The sequence below is a fragment of the Oncorhynchus nerka genome, linkage group LG9a (assembly GCF_034236695.1).
Source record: "Oncorhynchus nerka isolate Pitt River linkage group LG9a, Oner_Uvic_2.0, whole genome shotgun sequence".
NCBI lineage: Eukaryota > Metazoa > Chordata > Actinopteri > Salmoniformes > Salmonidae > Oncorhynchus > Oncorhynchus nerka.
In genome coordinates this window covers 49,424,369-49,444,809 of record NC_088404.1, presented here as the reverse complement: position 1 = coordinate 49,444,809, position 20,441 = coordinate 49,424,369, and the positions used below count along the sequence as shown (strand labels likewise).

General features: G+C 44.5%; 1 protein-coding gene across 4 annotated transcripts in view; it reads right to left on the bottom strand.

The window, feature by feature from the left end:
* The window catches only part of ptprz1a (protein tyrosine phosphatase receptor type Z1a), a 76,615-nt gene extending 68,757 nt beyond the window's left edge, over positions 1 to 7,858 (bottom strand). For 2 of the 4 annotated variants that reach the window (XM_029668466.2, XM_065022668.1), the window contains exon 1: positions 7,577 to 7,858. In XM_029668466.2, the coding sequence (XP_029524326.2) occupies positions 7,577 to 7,637 (61 nt within the window). In that variant the 5' untranslated portion in view covers positions 7,638 to 7,858. The remainder of the gene's footprint in view (positions 1 to 7,576) is intronic. The other 2 variants (XM_029668469.2, XM_029668470.2) reach the window with 2 other exon arrangements.
* Positions 7,859 to 20,441: the final 12,583 nt, after the last annotated feature.

The following is a 20,441-nucleotide window of genomic DNA, read 5'->3' as shown; positions in this document are numbered from 1 at the left end:
CTTCAAAAACACAACAATTTTGATATTTCATGCATTGCAGGAAAGTTCTCCTGCAACAGAAATTAAATTAAGAAAAAATGGGTGCATAAAATTACACATGCGCAGAACGTGATCCAGATCCGTAGCTTTGAGAAAGAGGTTTTGAGAAAGAGGCTCTAACTCCTCTAGCTCCACAATGAAATACGGTGCATGCCTGCCAGCTTAGTGGGGTCTGCCACTAGCATAGTCAGTATAGTCAGCTCAGCTTTCCCCATTGAGACCATGACTGTGCCTCGATCTAGGTCGGGCAAAACTAAACATGGCGGTGTTTGCCTTAGCAATCTCACTGGAATAAAGACCTCCAATCCTGTCATTATTGAAAGAGATTGTGATAATATCTTACATCTGAAAATATAACTACTTAATGTTAGATCCCTCACTTCCAAGACAGTCATAGTCAATTAACTAATCACTGATCATAACCTTGATGTGATTGACCTGACTGGTTTGTGTGGTTGGTGGAGATCTTCGTGGCCTATACTCAGCCTTGTCTCAGGGTAGTAAGTTGGTGGTCTGTTGATATCCCTCTAGTGGTGTGGTGGGTGTGCTTTGGCAAAGTGGGTAGGGTTATATCCTGCCCCCTTGTCCGGGGGTATCGTCGGCCTGGGCAACAGTGTCTCCCGACCCCCCTTGTCTCAGCCTACAGTATCTATGCTGTGTTTATTCTTTCAGTGAAATATGGAACCGTTACGTATTTTATCGAACGGGTGGCAACCCTAAGTCTAAATATTGCTGTTACATTGCACAACCTTCAATGTTATGTCATAATTATGTAAAATTCTAGCAAATGAATTATGTTTTTTGTTAGGAAGAAATGGGTCTTCCCACAGTTGGCAACGAGCCAGGCAGCCCAAACTGCTGCATATACCCTGACTCTGCTTGCACTGAACGCAAGAGAAGTGACACAATTTCCCTAGTTAATATTGCCTGCTAACATGGATTTCTTTTAACTAAATATGCAGGTTTAAAAATATATACTTGTGTATTGATTTTAAGAAAGGCATTGATGTTTATGGTTAGGTACAATGGTGCAACGATGGTGCTTTTTTCGCGAATGTGCTTTTGTTAACCTCTTACCTCTACCTGGGACGCTTGCGTCCCAACTAGAGCTCTGGAAATGCAAATGCGCTACGCTAAATGCTAATAGTATTAGTTAAAACTCAAAAGTTCATTAAAATACACATGCAGGGTATCAAATTAAAGCTACACTCGTTGTGAATCCAGGCAACAAGTCCGATTTTTAAAATGCTTTTCGGCGACAGCATGAGAAGCTATTATCTGATAGCATGCACCAATACACTACAACAGAAAAGCACAGCAGGGGACGTAAACAAAATAATTAGCATTTCGGCGTTACACAAACCGCACAATAAAATAGAAAACAGTCATTACCTTTCACCATCTTCTTTGTTGGCACTCCTAGATGTCCCATAAACACTATTGGGTCTTTATTTCGATTAAATCGGGCCATATAAAGCCAAGATATCGTTATATGTAGACTGTGTGATAAACGAAAAAAAACAGCGATTTCACAACGTAACGTCATTTTTTAAAATTCAAAAAGTAGACGATAAACTTTCACAAAACACTTCGAAATACGTTTGTAATGCTACTTTAGGTATTAGTAAACGTTAATAAGCGATAAAAATCATCCGTAGGCGATGTACATATCATTAGCTGTCGTCTTGGAAAAAATTTCAGGAGAGAGCTCTTCCGGAATGATCTGGGCGGAGACCGGAGGTACGTCGTGCCCCTCTTTCGGTTCAACCAAGAATCAAAGAGGATTAAATTCACAAGATACTCGACTACATGGGGATGCTGTGGGAGTTGAATGCTCGGTCTTATCTAATTCGGCTCACTGTTAACAATTGCTGGAAGTGGCGCAAGGATATTTATTTCCATTTTCTGTGATCAGGTTTTCCTGCGCTTTCCGAAATTATGTAATAGCAAGTCGTGATTTAACCAGTTTTAAAAACGTCCGAGGGTTTCCTATACACACATTCTAACCATATGAACGCTATATTCCTGGCATGAGTAGCAGGGCGCTGAAATCATTTTTAACAAAATGTTCAAAAAAGTAGAGGGTAGGAGCAACTAGTTAAATCATCACCCGTTTGGCAAAGTAGGCTGTGATTCGATGATAAATTAACAGGCACTGCATTGACTATATGCAACGCAGGGCAAGCTAGTTAAACTAGTAATATCATCAACCATATGTCGTTAACTAGTGATTTATGTTAAGATTGATTGTTTTTTTATAAGATAAGTTTAATGCTAGCTAGCAACTTACCTTGGCTCCTTGCTGCACTCGCATAACAGGTGGTCAGCCTGTCACGCAGGCTCCTCGTGGATTGCAATATAATCGGCGTCCAAAAATGATGATTACCGATTGTTATGAAAACTTGAAATCGGCCCTAATTAATCAGTTTTGCCGATTAACCGGTCGACCTCTACATGAAAACGTTTTTTTTTTGTGGTATTATGACGGTGTTCAGCGGTGCCACTGTAGAGGAGGTAATCAACAAAGTAACAAAGTAATGGAGTCCAGGTGAGTCCAGGTGAATCCAATATTGTGCAGCTGCGTATCATGATGGTGACAGGTGTGCGTAATGAAGGGCAGCCTGGCACCCTTGAGTGCCAGAGCAGGCGTGACAGTAACCACCCCTTCTAGGGGCGCCACCTGGCGTCCCACCTGGGCGAGCCTAACGGGCTGGCTGAGGCATGGGCGCTGGACATGCTGGCTGAGTCATAGAAGCCCAAAGAACCGGCTGAGGAGTGGGATCCTGGCGAGCCGGCTGAGGCGTGGGACCCTGATGATCCGGCTGAGGCGTGAAAGCCTGACGAACCGGCTGAAGCATGACGTGAGGTGGGCGCCTGCCAAGCCAACTGAGGCAAGGAGACCTCTCGAGCCAGCTAAGGCATGGAAGCCCGACGAGCTAGCTGAGGCACCCCCTGGTTCCATCGGCGACGGCACCCGGACCCAACATCACCAACCAAACCAAAAACTCCCTGATGCTTCCTTTAGTGGTGTCAGCATTCTGTGAGAATCGACGCTGGAGACGAGAAGCAAGTACAGGGAGTGAACATTTAATAAACAACGGACATTAAACAGAACAGGAACAGCGTCTGGACAGGGGAAAATAACAACATCAATGCTGACACAGGGAACAAACTGAGGAGCAGACAGATATAGAAGGGGTAATCTAGAAATATTGCGCAGCTGCGCGTAATGATGGTAATAGGTGTGCGTAATGAAGGGCAGCCTGGCCCTCGAGCACCAGAGAGGGGGAGCGGGAGCAGACGTGATAGTAAAAGCACTTTGTGACATTTTCTGATGGAAAAAGGGCTTTATAAATACATTTGATTTGATTTCCAAATGGGCGGGTGAAGGTGAAAACTCTGTATTTGCAGCCATGGCCTACAAAGAAATACAGTCAAAAACTTGACCAACTTGAAGCTTGGCTTGAGTAAAATATCTGCCCGTACAGCCTTAGGCTTAGCACTGCCAAAAGATTCTTAAGTTGTTCAAAGTCCCAGTTATTGTTATTTGCGTAACTACACAGGCATGTCATACTACACACATTTTTAATAGTTCTGTCAGTGCCTAGACTGCATTCTATGTCAAGTTCAATTTTGTTGCAAAATGTTACTCTTGTAAGCAATTACATTCCATTTGTACTTTACTGATTTTTAATATACATGAAAAGAGCATGGGCCTTTTGGGGAGTGTTATGTGCAGTCATGTCCCAACACATTTACAAATTCCATTACTTGTGTCCCATTGAGAATTAGAACTAAAAGGAAGATTAAAAAAGAAAAGGGGGGGATACACCACCAATCCCCACCTAGCAAAATACACCTTGACCAACAGTGTTGTTCACACAAGCCAGCTGGCCTTTATCTTAGTCACTTGGGGATTTGCATTCAGTGTCAGGACAACAGCCATCGATATACAGGACAGTTAAGAGACCACACACTAACAGGCAGCTGAAGAGAAGAAGAGGGGGAGAAATCAATGGCTCTCTACCAGCCACTCTACGGGGCTCCTCTTGTTCTCCCCAATGGCCCCGGTGTGAGAAGCCCTCTTTCAGTTGCAAGACGGGCCACCCGGATCTGCCCTGTCATCCATTAAGCAGCCAGTGATGGGCATCGAGGACCCGGCTGGCAGAACGCCAGGAAGACACCAGCAGAACCTGGTTGTTTGTGAGACAAACGAGGAGAAGGAGAATAGGTAGTGGGTAGAGATGGTGGGAGGGAGACAAGAAGAGGACGAACAGGGGGTGAGATTGGAGGAGTGAGAGGAGAATGGAAAAAATGATGAGAGGAAGAGAAATTAGAAAAGAGGAGAGAAAATTAGGTTGACGATGATGAGGGAGAGAAAAAGTTTAACAAATATATGGGACAAAAAGGAGAAGAGAAGAATGCATGTGAAAGTGTGGAATAAAGACAGCGAGAGTGAGCCTGAAAAGGGGAAAGGTCTGGACAAAACTAATGACATTACAAGTGTGGTTGAAGCCTCAACTCCATCGCTCTCCTAGCTTGGGGGCACCGCTGAGGTGTCAAGAAGGGGAGCCTGGGAGCCAGAGCGTCGGAGCATTGCCATGACACTCCTGTGACGGTCGCAACACGCTGCGCTCTCACACATCCCCTCCAGTCTCGCAGCGTGAGAGCCTCCTGCTCCACGCCACCACTGCCTCTGGGACAAATTGGTGCTCGATCTAGCGTCACGCTTACAATGGTCCCCCCTTGCTGTGTCGCTGCGCACCGCTGAACACCATCGAACACCGTCGCCCTCTGCCAGCTTCTCCCCCACCCACACAAAACAAATCTCTCTTCTGACAGCATAATTCACGGGGGAGGCCTTGGGAAGACGGAGGATATGGAGGAGAACCAGTGTCCTGGACTCTGCTATGGAGGCTTGGCTGGTCTGTACCACCACGTAACCATAGTCCTATTCAGCCATGGCCGGGGAGAGAGAGAGGGGCGACTCAGAGAATTCAGTGTGGCCCCTGTGCAAACTTGAGTGAATGCCGTTGAGCCTAATACCAACTAATCTGGTCATCAAATACCCCTCCTGCCGCTGATTGTAAATCTGCTCTGCTTTTTACCAGCAACCCTGCTTGGATGGCTAAGAGGACCAGCGTGCCAAGCTGCTCTGGTAGGGTGTCCCGCAGCTTCCTCAGAGAAAGAGGGAGAGAAGGCGAAAGAAGAATGGGAGAAGGTAGGAGAGGAAATGAGAAGAACGAGTAGAGAGGGGCAGAAAGAACAAGGTTGATGTGGCATGGAGAAAAAGCTTTTTGTCTTCGTATCAAAGGAGCTGGGAAGCTGAGTTTCAATTACTGTTGGTAATAAGTGTGATTTTGCACAGTTAACAACAGCCATACTCAGACTAAAGTTGACAATGTTTGACTCACACACAGTCATTTGAGATTACGCAAATACACTCTATGCAACTAAACTATTGAGCTGTGTACTCTACAAGTGTAGTTTATTGTGTTCCTTGGTGTGATATCAGCTGCATGGGCAACATGAAGTTATGAACTGGCACACTGTCCTCATTATACCAGTAGGCCACATCTGAAACTGGATTAAGCATTGGACCAACAGCTTGTGACACACCCTTCTAAGGTGGACTTCCAAGAGGCAAAGGGGTATGGAATCTGGAACCCCACCAACCAACCATCTACCTGAATGACTGAGTGACAAACTATGACTGCCATCTGTCACGAGTCACGACCACCCTGCTCTAAAACAACAGGCACAGAGACTTCCTCATCCGAGAGAGAGCGGGGCACTGTGGATGATGCCCAGTGTAAATGCCCCATCTATAGCCCACCACATTGGGAAGACAGATGGTGCAGAGTCTGCGTTGTATTCATTCACTTTGTGTCTTTTTTCTGCCATCAATCCCTATGCTGCCTTCCCAACAAACGACCGCTTCCTTTGTCCTCCACGTTTCATCAAAGCGTCATTTAAAGCACTCTACTGAAAGGGGCAAAAAGAAGGGAGAAGAAGAGGGGAGTGGTGGTGTTGGGGTGCATGTGGTAAAGCATTCAGCATGTACCAACACATTTGATATCCCAGTTCACAAGGCCTGTCACAAAAGGCTTTTAGCTCTTAAGCAAACTAGCTTTAGCAAGCTTTTTTCAAGTCTTTGTCTAATGCCTCACCCAAAAGATTAAACCAAGCATATCAGTCTCCTCCTTGACACTTTTGCACTGTACGTGTGTGCCATATTGATGCTGAACGGCTAAGACCAACTGGGCGAATTAAGAAAACCCTCCTTTCACTAAGTTCTTTGGGGATATGTAAATGATCAGTTTATTCAAACATTTGCCTGTAATTGTCCTGTAACCAACGGTGGTTGTAACAGCAACCCCATTGATAGATCAATTTGAATTTGGTCAAAATGACAAGATAACTATCAAAATATGTGCAATTAAACATACTTATAACACATCAATAGCACATTATTTATAGGCTACCTACAGTACCGTAGGCTTCAAATAAAGTGTAACCAAAGGCTATCTGTTTGAACTTTTCAGGATAGCCTTAGTTGAATGTCAGGAGAGAAATACAGTTGTGGAATGTAACCCAAAACATTAGCCCTAAAACGCTGGTGGTTAATGGCTCTGCTGGGGTAGCAGAAGCACTAGTTTCCAGGCAGCTTGAGACTGTCATACCATTCATTTCAGTAGCACCTATCGACCAAATCACTACTAGCCCCCCTCCCCCCCCCAAAAATGCGTTTTACTTACTAGTAACATAGTTCGACAGCCGTGGCGAAACCACCCTGTTCATGCTTCACAGCTCCACTAACGTTATATTTACGGACCAAATAAATACCACACACCCGATGAATGGGAATGCACATTCGGGTGGGATTCTTTACACTTGGTCCCTTCACACACAACACAGAAACAATGTTGAATGTTTAACTTTCTTTGCGTAGCTACCCCCAAAGTGATAAGACTTTAGATGTTCCTCGGTGCTCTTTTGCACAACAAATATCGCTAACGCCAATTATCTATAAGCACACGACTGTCTTTTAATCATAAGGCTTACAATACGTTGTGTATTTTCGAATTGAGTCAGGATCCTTATGAGATGTGCGATGATAATAAGACATTATAAAGGGGTAATGCATGATTATGACAAGTCTTACATTGCATTATAACCGCACTTCAACATGATGTTTAAAAACACAGAGCCTACTTCTCCAAAGACGCACACCGCTTGTGCATAATCATTCGAATATAATTGAAATAGACCGAAAGGTCGATTATTATCTTCAGGTTTATAAATCAAATCAGCAAAATAATCCATGAAACATAAAATTGAGGTGTACAAAGTAGGCTAGTGAGAGCGAACCGAGTTCATTTGAACCTGAACTTCACGCGCATTGCATTCTCGGAGAGAAACAGGTAGGCTACCTTCACAGAATCAACAGTAACCATCAAGTGAAAAAAAAGGCTGTACGAAAATGATATAATAATAATTAACAATGAGAAAAACGAAATTAAATTCAAGCTCTTACCTAATTGACAGACGATCAAGAGCTGAGCGAGCAATAAGCCTCTTGAAACAGCCGTTTCCATATTTCACCAACCTCACAAATCTCGACGAAGACAATACAAAATCGAATGTATGCTTCTTGGGAAAGATAGTCCCGTGACGGTTTCACATTTGTTTCATGCTGGGAGTTGTTGTGTTGTCCGGTCCCGGTGTATCCTCACTCCTTTCTTTTCGGTATCTCCGGTGAGGTTGTTCGTCTCCTACTCGGAGATGAACGGTGAGCGCGAGGAGCGAAAGTGTATGAGAAGCGTGCGCCTCCCACAGACCATAATGCACGAGCTCTATTTAACGGAGTTGATAGGACTTTTTTGTAAGGAAATAGCCTGCGTTCATTGATTTATTGATTTCATTAATTCATTACAAATAGTGATAATTCCATGTAACTCAGTTGCAACAGTCGTTTTGTAACTTTATTCTGAATATGTTTTATTTTCATTTTAACACAAACCATTAGCCTATTTGCATAGCCAGCAACAATGCTGGATTGTTTTTTATTGCCAAGGGCCATATCTATATCCCATACAGAAGTCTATATCAGTCTGCTAATACAGGACTAGTAAAGGCCGAGTGCACCACTTTATTGTGTTTGAGCGTTTACCAGGATTTGTAACTTGAAGCTGTTGATTATCTGTACAAATCAAAACATTATTTGTTGCATGCGCCGAGTACAACAAGTGTAGACCTTACTGTGAAATGCTTATTTACAAGCCCTTAACCAACAGTGCAGTTCAAGAAGAGTTAAGAAAATATTTACCAAACACAATAACACAATAATTACGAGACTATATACAGGTGTGTGAGTGTGCAGGGTACAGGTAAATTGAGGAAATTTGTAGGTAGTGGTGAAGTGACTATGCATAGATAATAAACAGGAGTAGCAGAAGTGTACAGAACAAATGGGGGGGGTCAACATAAATAGTCCGGTGGCCATTTGATTAATTGTTCAGCAGTCTTATGGCTTGGGGGTAGAAGCTGTTAAGGAGCCTTTAGGTCCTAGACTTGGCGCTCCGGTACCGCTTGCCGTGCGGTAGCAGAGAAAACAGTCTATGACTTGGGTGACTGGAGTCTCTGATCATTTTATGGGCTTTCCTCTGACACCGCCTATTATATAGGTCCTGGATGGCAGGAAGCTTGGCCCCAGTGATGTACTGGGCCGTACGCACTACCCTCTGTAGCGCCTTACGGTTAGATGCCGAGCAGTTGCCATACCAGGCAGTGATGCAACCGGTTAGGATGCTCTCGATGGTGCAGCTGTAGAACTTTTTGAGGATCTGGGGACCCATACCAAATCTTTTTAGTCTCCTGAAGGGGAAAAGATTTTGTCTTGCCATCTTCACGACTGTCTTGGTGTGTTTGGACCATGATAGTTTGTTGGTGAAGTGGACACCAAAGAACTTGAAACTCTTGACCCGCTCCACTACAGCCCTGTTGATGTTAATGGGGGCCTGTTCGGCCCGCCTTTTCCTGTAGTCCACGAACAGCTCCTTTGTCTTGCTCACATTGAGGGAGAGGTTGTTGTCCTGGCACCACACTGCCAGTTCTCTGACCTCCTCCCTGTTGTCTGTCTCAACATTGTCCGTGATCAGGCCTACCACTGTTGTGTCATCAGCAAACTTAATGATGGTGTTGGAGTCGTGTTTGGCCACACAGTCGTGTGTGAACAGGGAGTACAGGAGGGGAATAAGTACACACCCCTGAGGGGCCCCAGTGTTGAGGATCAGCGTGGCAGATGTGTTGTTGCCTATCCTTACCACCTGAGGGCGGCCCGTCAGGAAGTCCAGAATCCAGTTGCAGAGGGAGGTGTTTAGTCCCAGGGTCCTTAGCTTAGTGATGAGCTTCATGGGCACTATGGTGTTGAACGCTGAGCTGTAGTCAATGAACAGCATTCTCACATAGGTGTTAATTTTGTCCAGGTAGGAAAGGGCAGTGTGGAGTGCAATTGAGATTGCGTCATTTAAAAAATATATATTTAACCTTTATTTAACCAGGTAGGCTATTTGAGAACAAGTTCTCATTTACAACTGCGACCTGGCCAAGATAAAGTAAAGCAGTGTGACACAAACAACAACACAGAGATACACATGGAATAAACAATAAACAAGCCAATAACACAATAAACAAGTCAATGACACAGTTGAAAAAAGAAAGTCTATATACAGTGTGTGCAAAAGGCATGAGGAGGTAGGCAATAAATAGGCCATAGGAGCGAATAGTTACAATTTAGCAGATTAACACTGGAGTGATAAATGATCAGATGATGATGTGCAAGTAGAGATACTGGTGTGCAAAAGAGCAGAAAAGTAAATGAAATAAAAACAGTATGGGGATGAGGTAGGTAGATTGGCTGGGCTATTTACAGACGGACTATGTACAGCTGCAGCGATCGGTTAGCTGCTCAGATAGCAGCTGTTGGAGGCGATATGCAAATTGGAGTGGGTCTAGGGTATCCTGGAGGATGCTGTTGATGTGAGCCATGACCAGTCTACAAAAGGGTTAAACGGATAATACCTGTGGAATATAAAAAATACTTGCTTACATGTTTTCCAGTTTCTAGAAATACTTTGCAAATGCAACTTATTTCTACGTGAAAACTGAAATGGTCTATTCATTGCTTTTACATTTCAGGAGATGCTCTTATCCAGATCACCATACAGTAAGTAGTGAGTGCATACATTTTTGTAATGGTCCCCCATGGGGATCAAACCCACAACACTAGTGCTGCAAGCACCATGCTCTACCAACAGAGACACACCATCACATCTTCACAAACCACTTGATGTACTCAATGTACTCAATCAATTGCTGTATTGTGCATTATTTTTCTTTATGCCGATGGAAAGTCTACAGGTACAAACCTAGATGACCAGCCTATGTACAATACAGTAACGTACATTCACATTTAAGTGGTCTATAAGGATGGTCAATTAATTCAATTAATTCTGCTCAAAAAGTCGTTGTACTGTTGTTTTGTACTGCTGGGAAATAAAGGTCTTCACAACTTTATTCCTCAATTTGACCTTTTATTGTAAAAGATAAATGCAAACTTCATCATCCAAACATCACACGGAACACAGCCAAACTCATTCCATAAACCAATCTAAATAACAGGTTGCCCTGAGAAAAAAAAACATAGGTCGCTAACTTAACAGCTAGACTTGTTTCCAATGTATCTCATCTCTGGTGAGCACACGGGAGAAATGTAATATTGTTTAGAAAAGAGATGTGTCAGGTAAGCTAACAGGAGCTAAATTCTTCAAGATGGCAGCCATGTTTGTTCATGTTTAACAAATGAAAACTCCCTAATTCCAGAACGCCATTCACTATAAAACACAAATAAGTCAGATGGCTGCTCCCATATTTCTATGATGGAGGATTTAGCAATAAATGAGGGGAAAACACAGGAGAAGTTTATACGCTAAATAAAAATAAACCCCCTGGAAATGGGGTCTGAGCTGGCAACCATGAGGTACCATGCTTACAATCTGATTCCACATTCAAATCTCCAACACCCTCAGCATCCCTACTTCCCGTGGCTATGGCTACTTGTCAGGGCACCAGACTGAAGTGGAATGGTTGACTATGGGTTGCCAAACTCCACTTCTCAACATGAAACGGCAATGTATTGGGAAACTTTAGGTTGACACGTATAGATTTATTCTGAGGAGCTAGCTATATGGCTGGTAAGAAAAGAAAAGCAAAGAGCAGCATGGAGCCAATACAAACCATAGGCTAAGTAACAGAGATGCTGGGGGAGGACTACTTTTTGTGAAGTGCCAATGACCTCTTGACTTAGAGGGGTGGGTTAAACTCTGGTGAAATGGAGACTAACACATCACCAGTGACCCTGAAATCACAATTCAGTCAGGGAATGTGGGACAAGTGCATGTGGGTGTTGAGATGTGGGGTGGGGGTGATGGGGGGGGGGGGTCAAGGAGCATAAGTCGGGGTTACATATCTTCAAGCTTGAGTGTTTCAACAAAATAGCTAACACTCCCTCAATATTGAGGGGAAGGGAGGGGTGGTCCATCACAATTCATGTGACACTAAACTCTGAGTCCACTAGCTCACAGAGCCGGTTCACACATGTTTTAATAGATTAGGCCTAAGGGGTTTGAAACTAAACATACAGGCAGAATATTTTGGAAAGCACCTGATAAGACTTGCCAGACAGGTACTCTAAGTCTGGACCGATGATACACATACACCATTTGTTTAAACAGGATTGAATGACCATACAAATCAAGATTTCCCTCAAACAGATCATTACCATCATTCAATCAAGTGGATTTTATTGATGGTTTTATGGTAATGATCAGTTGGGTGGAAATACCACAATAAGATCATAAAGTGAATGTATTTTATTGAGTTTGGTGTAGTATTTCCCCAGGCCTGAGACGTAACAAAGAGAGCTACATTTTAAAGGGCAACCCCAAGCCTTTGTGGATTCTCTACTTCAATATCATGCTTCCATGTGCCCCCCCTTTTACCCCTGTGAATACATTTGCATAATTTAGCCAGGATTATCTTTAATTTATGCAGAGGCTGCTCCTCACTTGTTAGATTGTAGTAGGTTTCCAGGGGGCCTGATAAAATTACTTTTACACTGGAGAGCAGGTAGTGCGTGTGGGGGTGGGGGATTCTAAATGCTTTGGTGCTCATCACAAGTACTACTACACTATTAGCAAAAAAGTTCAATCTCAAACCTATAAAAGTTATTTGGCTGTCCCCACAGGAGAACCTAGCACATGAATCTCTGTCCTCAAATGACCCCTGTGAGAGACCAATTAAGAAAACATTTGGAAACGTATATTTCTTCTATCTCAATATCAATACATCACTGGGCAAATGTTCATTTTTCGATGCCAATGGATCTATAATTTTTCCTCTAATGCCATCTTAGACAGAACCAGAAGATAATGCATTCCCAAGAAAAATCATGCCGTTCAGAAAAGTAAGAAAACAACTTCCAAAACCTTTACCCCCAACTAGGTATCATCGATCTTGGGCCTGGCCAGAACAGCAGAGAGCAACCACCGAGTGACCATCTCCACTGATCAATATGGGAAGTGAAGTGGACAACACAAACTCATTAGGGCCTGTGGAAATAGCCCAATCTGCAGTAGCATTGGAGAGGACGGTTCGGAGATGAATGGTAGGCCTATTGTTAGGAGAGCACTAAGAAAAACCATTGCAATGAGAAATAACAGAGAAATTATCAAAAGAAAAACATTTTTGTTCAGTATACTGGTCAATACTGCTAACAAACATCCTGTTCAGACTCCTAAGTTCCACCCATGGATAATGTTACATAGGAATATCCAACGGGCGTATCAACAGCAACAATTTCCCAAGGTGTTTCAGGACATCCGATGAGCCTCCATTATAGGCTAAATTGAATTGTCTAATGCTCATGCTGTATAATTGGATTTTCATGAGTCAAGCGATGGAGAAGCCATCATATAACTGCTAAAAAACAAGGACAGATATCGATGAGAATTTTGCAAATGTCCAATGAGTATTTAGTTTCTATTTGTAAACATTTCGGTCAGTCCAGCTCAAGTAGTAGGGAATAAGTGTCTGTCTTCAAAGGGAAGGTCAAGAGGACAGGGGAGGAAAGGAAAGGGGGGATGATTTTGGGGACAGACCAGTTCCAGAGTCCTGCCCCAGATTCAACTGTCCCACAAACGAAGGGAAAATGTAGAAGCTCTGAAGTTGCCAGTGATTCGATTTTTATTCAGATCTCCATTAGCTGTTGAAAAAGAAGCAGCTATTCTTCCTGGGGTCCACACAAAACCTACAACATGTCAAAATACAGAACTTTAATGGACAAAAACAGCAACACAAATTTAAACTAATAACACTACGACTAAAGAAAAGTGCGACTAAAGTCTCTTCGGTTTCAAAAGACATTCCCATTGAGGCAAGTTTCCAGAAAACTGACACAACACTGTGTGATTTAAACAGTCAGTTCCTCCGTATCCAATCTGCTCACAGGGAGCTTCAAATGCAGCCAATCAAATGTCCTTTGACCAAAAGGGAAGAGAGAACGGGGAATTTGAAGCACAGGAATGACCACTTTGAGGGATGATTCTTCAAAAAAGGTCACACCACCCTCAGAAGTGGATAATTGATTATATCTAATTATTCTTCCATTTATTTCCCCTTGCACTGAACAAAATTATAAGAAATATAGAAGTATATACAGTATACATACATATATATACAGTATATATACAGTATATATATAAATACAGTATATGTATATATACAATGTATATGTATGCATACAGTACCAGTCAAACATTTGGACACACCTACTCATTCAAGGGATTTTTTAAATTTATTTTTTATTTTCTACATTGTAGAATAATAGTGAAGACATCAAAACTATGAAATAATACATATGGAATCATGTAGTAATCAAAAAAGTGTTATGCAAATCAAAATGTATTATAGATTTTAGATTCTTCAAAGTAGCCACCCTTTGCGTTGATGACAGCTTTGCACACTTTTGGCATTCTCTTAACCAGCTTTATGAGGAATGCTTTTCCAGCGGTGTTGGAGAAGTTCCCACATATGCTGAGCACTTGTTGGCTGCTTTTCCTTCACTCTGCGGTCCAACTCATCCCAAACCATCTCAAATTGGTTGAGGTCGGGTGATTGTGGAGGCCAGGTCATCTGATGCAGCACTCCATCACTCTCCTTGGTCAAATAGCCTTTACAAATCAAATCAAATCAACTTTTATTTGTCACATGCGCCGAATACAACAGGTGTAGACCTTACAGTGAAATGCTTACTTACAGGCTCTAACCAATAGTGCAAAAAAGGTATTAGGTGAACAATAGGTAAGTAAAGAATAAAACAACAGTAAAAAGACAGGCTATATACGGTAGCGAGGCTACATACAAAGATAGGTTAGTCAGGCTGATAGAGGTAGTATGTACATGTAGATATGGTTAAAGTGACGATGCATATATGATGAACAGAGAGTAGCAGTAGTGTAAAAGAGGGTTTAGCACTTTAGCGGGTGGTGGGTGGTGGGACACAATGCAGATAGCCCGGTTAGCCAATGTGCGGGAGTACTGGTTGGTCGGCCCAATTAAGGTAGTATGTACATGAATGTATAATTAAAGTGACTATGCATGTAAGATAAACAGAGGGTAGCAGCAGCGTAAAAAAAGGAGGGGGCACACAATGCAAAGAGTCCAGGTAGCCATTTGATTACCTGTTCAGGAGTCTTATGGCTTGTGTGTAAAAACTGTTGAGAAGCCTTTTTGTCCTAGACTTGGCACACCGGTACCGCTTGCCATGCGGTAGTAGAGAGAACAGTCTATGACTGGGGTGGCTGGGGTCTTTGACAATTTTTAGGGCCTTACTCTGACAGAGCCTGGTGTAGAGGTCATGGATGGCAGGCAGCTTAGCCCCAGTGATGTCCAGGTCTCCGGTAGCCTCTGGAACTGCCGATCTGCGGCCAACAAGGCAGAGTTCATCTCAGCCTATGCCTCCCTCCAGTCCCTCGACTTCTTGGCACTGACGGAAACATGGATCACCACAGACAACACTGCTACTCCTACTGCTCTCTCTTCGTCTGCCCACGTGTTCTCGCACACCCCGAGAGCTTCTGGTCAGCGGGGTGGTGGCACCGGGATCCTCATCTCTCCCAAGTGGTCATTCTCTCTTTCTCCCCTTACCCATCTGTCTATCGCCTCCTTTGAATTCCATGCTGTCACAGTTACCAGCCCTTTCAAGCTTAACATCCTTATCATTTATCGCCCTCCAGGTTCCCTCGGAGAGTTCATCAATGAGCTTGATGCCTTGATAAGCTCCTTTCCTGAGGACGGCTCACCTCTCACAGTTCTGGGCGACTTTAACCTCCCCACGTCTACCTTTGACTCATTCCTCTCTGCCTCCTTCTTTCCACTCCTCTCCTCTTTTGACCTCACCCTCTCACCTTCCCCCTACTCACAAGGCAGGAAATACGCTCGACCTCATCTTTACTAGATGCTGTTCTTCCACTAACCTCATTGCAACTCCCCTCCAAGTCTCCGACCACTACCTTGTATCCTTCTCCCTCTCGCTCTCATCCAACACTTCCCACACTGCCCCTACTCGGATGGTATCGCGCCGTCCCAACCTTCGCTCTCTCTCCCCCGCTACTCTCTCCTCTTCCATCCTATCATCTCTTCCCTCTGCTCAAACCTTCTCCAACCTATCTCCTGATTCTGCCTCCTCAACCCTCCTCTCCTCCCTTTCTGCATCCTTTGACTCTCTATGTCCCCTATCCTCCAGGCCGGCTCGGTCCTCCCCTCCCGCTCCGTGGCTCAACGACTCATTGCGAGCTCACAGAACAGGGCTCCGGGCAGCCGAGCGGAAATGGAGGAAAACTCGCCTCCCTGCGGACCTGACATCCTTTCACTCCCTCCTCTCTACATTTTCCTCTTCTCTCTCTGCTGCTAAAGCCACTTTCTACCACTCTAAATTCCAAGCATCTGCCTCTAACCCTAGGAAGCTCTTTGCAACCTTCTCCTCCCTCCTGAATCCTCCTCCCCCTCCCCCTCCTCCCTCTCTGCAGATGACTTCGTCAACCATTTTGAAAAGAAGGTCGACGACATCCGATCCTCGTTTGCTAAGTCAAACGACACCGCTGGTTCTGCTCACACTGCCCTACCCTGTGCTCTGACCTCTTTCTCCCCCTCTCTCCAGATGAAATCTCGCGTCTTGTGACGGCCGGCCGCCCAACAACCTGCCCGCTTGACCCTATCCCCTCCTCTCTTCTCCAGACCATTTCCGGAGACCTTCTCCCTTACCTCACCTCGCTCATCAACTCATCCCTGACCGCTGGCTACGTCCCTTCCGTCTTCAAGAGAGCGAGAGTTGCACCCCTTCTGAAAAAACCTACACTCGATCCCTCCGATGTCAACAACTACAGACCAGTATCCCTTCTTTCTTTTCTCTCCAAAACTCTTGAACGTGCCGTCCTTGGCCAGCTCTCCCGCTATCTCTCTCAGAATGACCTTCTTGATCCAAATCAGTCAGGTTTCAAGACTAGTCATTCAACTGAGACTGCTCTTCTCTGTATCACGGAGGCGCTCCGCACTGCTAAAGCTAACTCTCTCTCCTCTGCTCTCATCCTTCTAGACCTATCGGCTGCCTTCGATACTGTGAACCATCAGATCCTCCTCTCCACCCTCTCCGAGTTGGGCATCTCCGGCGCGGCCCACGCTTGGATTGCGTCCTACCTGACAGGTCGCTCCTACCAGGTGGCGTGGCGAGAATCCGTCTCCACACCACGTGCTCTCACCACTGGTGTCCCCCAGGGCTCTGTTCTAGGCCCTCTCCTATTCTCGCTATACACCAAGTCACTTGGCTCTGTCATAAGCTCACATGGTCTCTCCTATCATTGCTATGCAGACGACACACAATTAATCTTCTCCTTTCCCCCTTCTGATGATCAGGTGGCGAATCGCATCTCTGCATGTCTGGCAGACATATCAGTGTGGATGACGGATCACCACCTCAAGCTGAACCTCGGCAAGACGGAGCTGCTCTTCCTCCCGGGGAAGGACTGCCCGTTCCATGATCTCGCCATCACGGTTGACAACTCCATTGTGTCCTCCTCCCAGAGCGCTAAGAACCTTGGCGTGATCCTGGACAACACCCTGTCGTTCTCAACTAACATCAAGGCGGTGGCCCGTTCCTGTAGGTTCATGCTCTACAACATCCGCAGAGTACGACCCTGCCTCACACAGGAAGCGGCGCAGGTCCTAATCCAGGCACTCGTCATCTCCCGTCTGGATTACTGCAACTCGCTGTTGGCTGGGCTCCCTGCCTGTGCCATTAAACCCCTACAACTCATCCAGAACGCCGCAGCCCGTCTGGTGTTCAACCTTCCCAAGTTCTCTCACGTCACCCCGCTCCTCCGCTCTCTCCACTGGCTTCCAGTTGAAGCTCGCATCCGCTACAAGACCATGGTGCTTGCCTACGGAGCTGTGAGGGGAACGGCACCTCAGTACCTCCAGGCTCTGATCAGGCCCTACACCCAAACAAGGGCACTGCGTTCATCCACCTCTGGCCTGCTCGTCTCCCTACCACTGAGGAAGTACAGTTCCCGCTCAGCCCAGTCAAAACTGTTCGCTGCTCTGGCCCCCCAATGGTGGAACAAACTCCCTCACGACACCAGGACAGCGGAGTCAATCACCACCTTCCGGAGACACCTGAAACCCCACCTCTTTAAGGAATACCTAGGATAGGATAAAGTAATCCCTCTCACCCCCCTTAAAAGATTTAGATGCACTACTGTTCCACTGGATGTCATAAGGTGAATGCACCAATTTGTAAGTCGCTCTGGATAAGAGCGTCTGCTAAATGACTTAAATGTAAATGTATGTAAATGATGTACTGGGCCGTAAAAGCACTACCCTCTGTAGTGCCTTGCGGTCAGAGGCCGAGCAATTGTCGTACCAGGCAGTGATGCAACCAATCAGGATGCTCTCGATGTTGCAGCTGTAGAACCTTTTGAGGATCTGAGGACCCATGCCAAATCTTTTTAGTTTCCTGAGGGAGAATAGGCTTTGTTGTGCTCTCGACTGTCTTGGTGTGTTTGGACCAATCTAGTTTGTTGTTGATGTGGACACCAAGGAACTTGAAGCTCTCAACCTGCCCCACTACATACAGCCCCATCGATGAGAATGGGGGCATGCTCAATCCTCCTTTTCCTGTAGTCCACAATCATCTCCTTAGTCTTGGTTACGTTGAGGGATAGGTTGTTATTCTTATTTACAATGACCAAATCTGGACGACGCTGCGCCAATTGTGCGCCACCCTATGGGACTCCCAATCACAGCCAGATGTGATACAGCCTGGATTCTAACCAGGTACTATAGTGATGCCCCTTGCACTGAGATGCAGTGCCTTAGACCGCTGCGCCACTCGGGAGCCCAAGAGTTCCGGATTGACTGACCTTCCTGTCTTAAAGTAATGATGGACTGCCGTTTGTCTTTGCTTATTTGAGCTCTTCTTGTCATAATATGGACTTGGTCTTTTACCAAATAGGGCTATCTTCTGTATACCACCCCTACCTTGTCACAACACAACAGATTGGCTTAAACACATCAAGAAGGAAAGAAATCCCACAAATTAACTTTTAACAAGGCACACCTGTTAATTGAAATGCATTGCAGGTGACTACCTCATGAAGCTGGTTGAGAGAATGCCAAGAGTGTGCAAAGCTGTTATGAAGACAAAGGGTGCCTACTTTGAAGAGTCTCAAATATAAAACATATTTTGATTTGGTTAACACTTTTTTGGTTACTACATGGTTCCACATGTGTTATTTCATTGGTTTGATGTCTTCACTATTCTACAATGTAGAAAATAGTCCAAATAGAGAACAACCCCTGAATTAGTTGATGTGTCCAAACTTTTGACTGGTACTGTAAAAACATTTTTAAAGTATTGAAACATTTAAAATGCCATTCCAAACAAGAGAGAACTAAGGCCATGGAATAGAAGGTTCTAGACTTTCACCCAATAACGAATAACTCTGTAAATACGTTCAACTGTAGAATAAAGAATAGCATAACCCTCACTACATGACACAGTTCTACACATTTCTCCATTATCCTCTGCCGTTGCTTTTACACTGTATTCCCCATTGGGATTAAAGTAATGAGGTCACATTGCGAAAAACAGACAGGGTTTAAAGATATCATCGTCTCCCCTGCCCCCTTCACACCCATCCACCTCATTTATTTGGTTCACTGCCTTGGCACGTGGTTTCCATGACACCAGGGGTTTGTGGCACGACACCAGCATTGTTATCGACAACCGAGTGCCAATAATGCAGGCCGTGAACTGAGAGACTGAGGATCGATGACTGTCACTGTTGATCATGGTGGGTGATGGAAGTGCAGCACACCACGAGACCTGGTCGTATCTCATTACCATTTTTCATAATCTTCCCTCTCTAAAGCCAGGGTTCCATTGAGCCATTCATGTGGGCACCCACATAAATGTATATATATTTTTTTTTTGTACATTTCTTATCAAGTTGCGGTTTTAGTTGTTCATCCTTTTCCCTCATACACCATGGCCTCAAGCATGACTTAATTAAAAAAGCTTTTAGCAGCTTGATGTAAACAAGCCGAATATTACCTCTACGAATCCTATGTCTTTAACAACTCTTTGTAATGGTATTAAAATCCTACCATATTTAATTTACAACTAATATTGACATATTTTTGTAGACTTTTACTTGTAAAATTGGATATGTGAACTTTCAAGAAACAAATGAATTGTAGGCCATGGTAACCAATAAAGTTTTTATGAAGATTAACTGTTATTATGGAGTTCTTTGTGTGATTCTTCAGCTCAGGTTCAAGGCCTGGGAGCTGTGGCTACTGCGTCAAGGAGCTTTCTGCATACCAGAGCAGAACAAAATGCTCCTTCAGCCACTCAAATGGAGGGCTTTAAATCAAAAGGAGTTCAGGTTCACGCTCGCTCTCTCTCACACACACACACACACACACACACACAGACAGATTTGCACCCAGTGTCCAGAAACACACACTCTTACTCAAACACACAAACTCTCACACACGCCTGGGTTCCCTGAATCCAAAGAGAAAAGAGTAGAAGGGTACTCAGTGGGCTCTCAAATGAACCTCCCAACTCCCAACCCTTGTCTCTGCCAATCAGACTCTGTAAAGGGAGAGATGACCTGCATGCACGCACACACACACACACACACACATTTAATGCGATAACAGACTTTTTTTTAAACAGACAAGCCTGGTATGATCTTAATAAAGAGACTGGAATGTGCCGA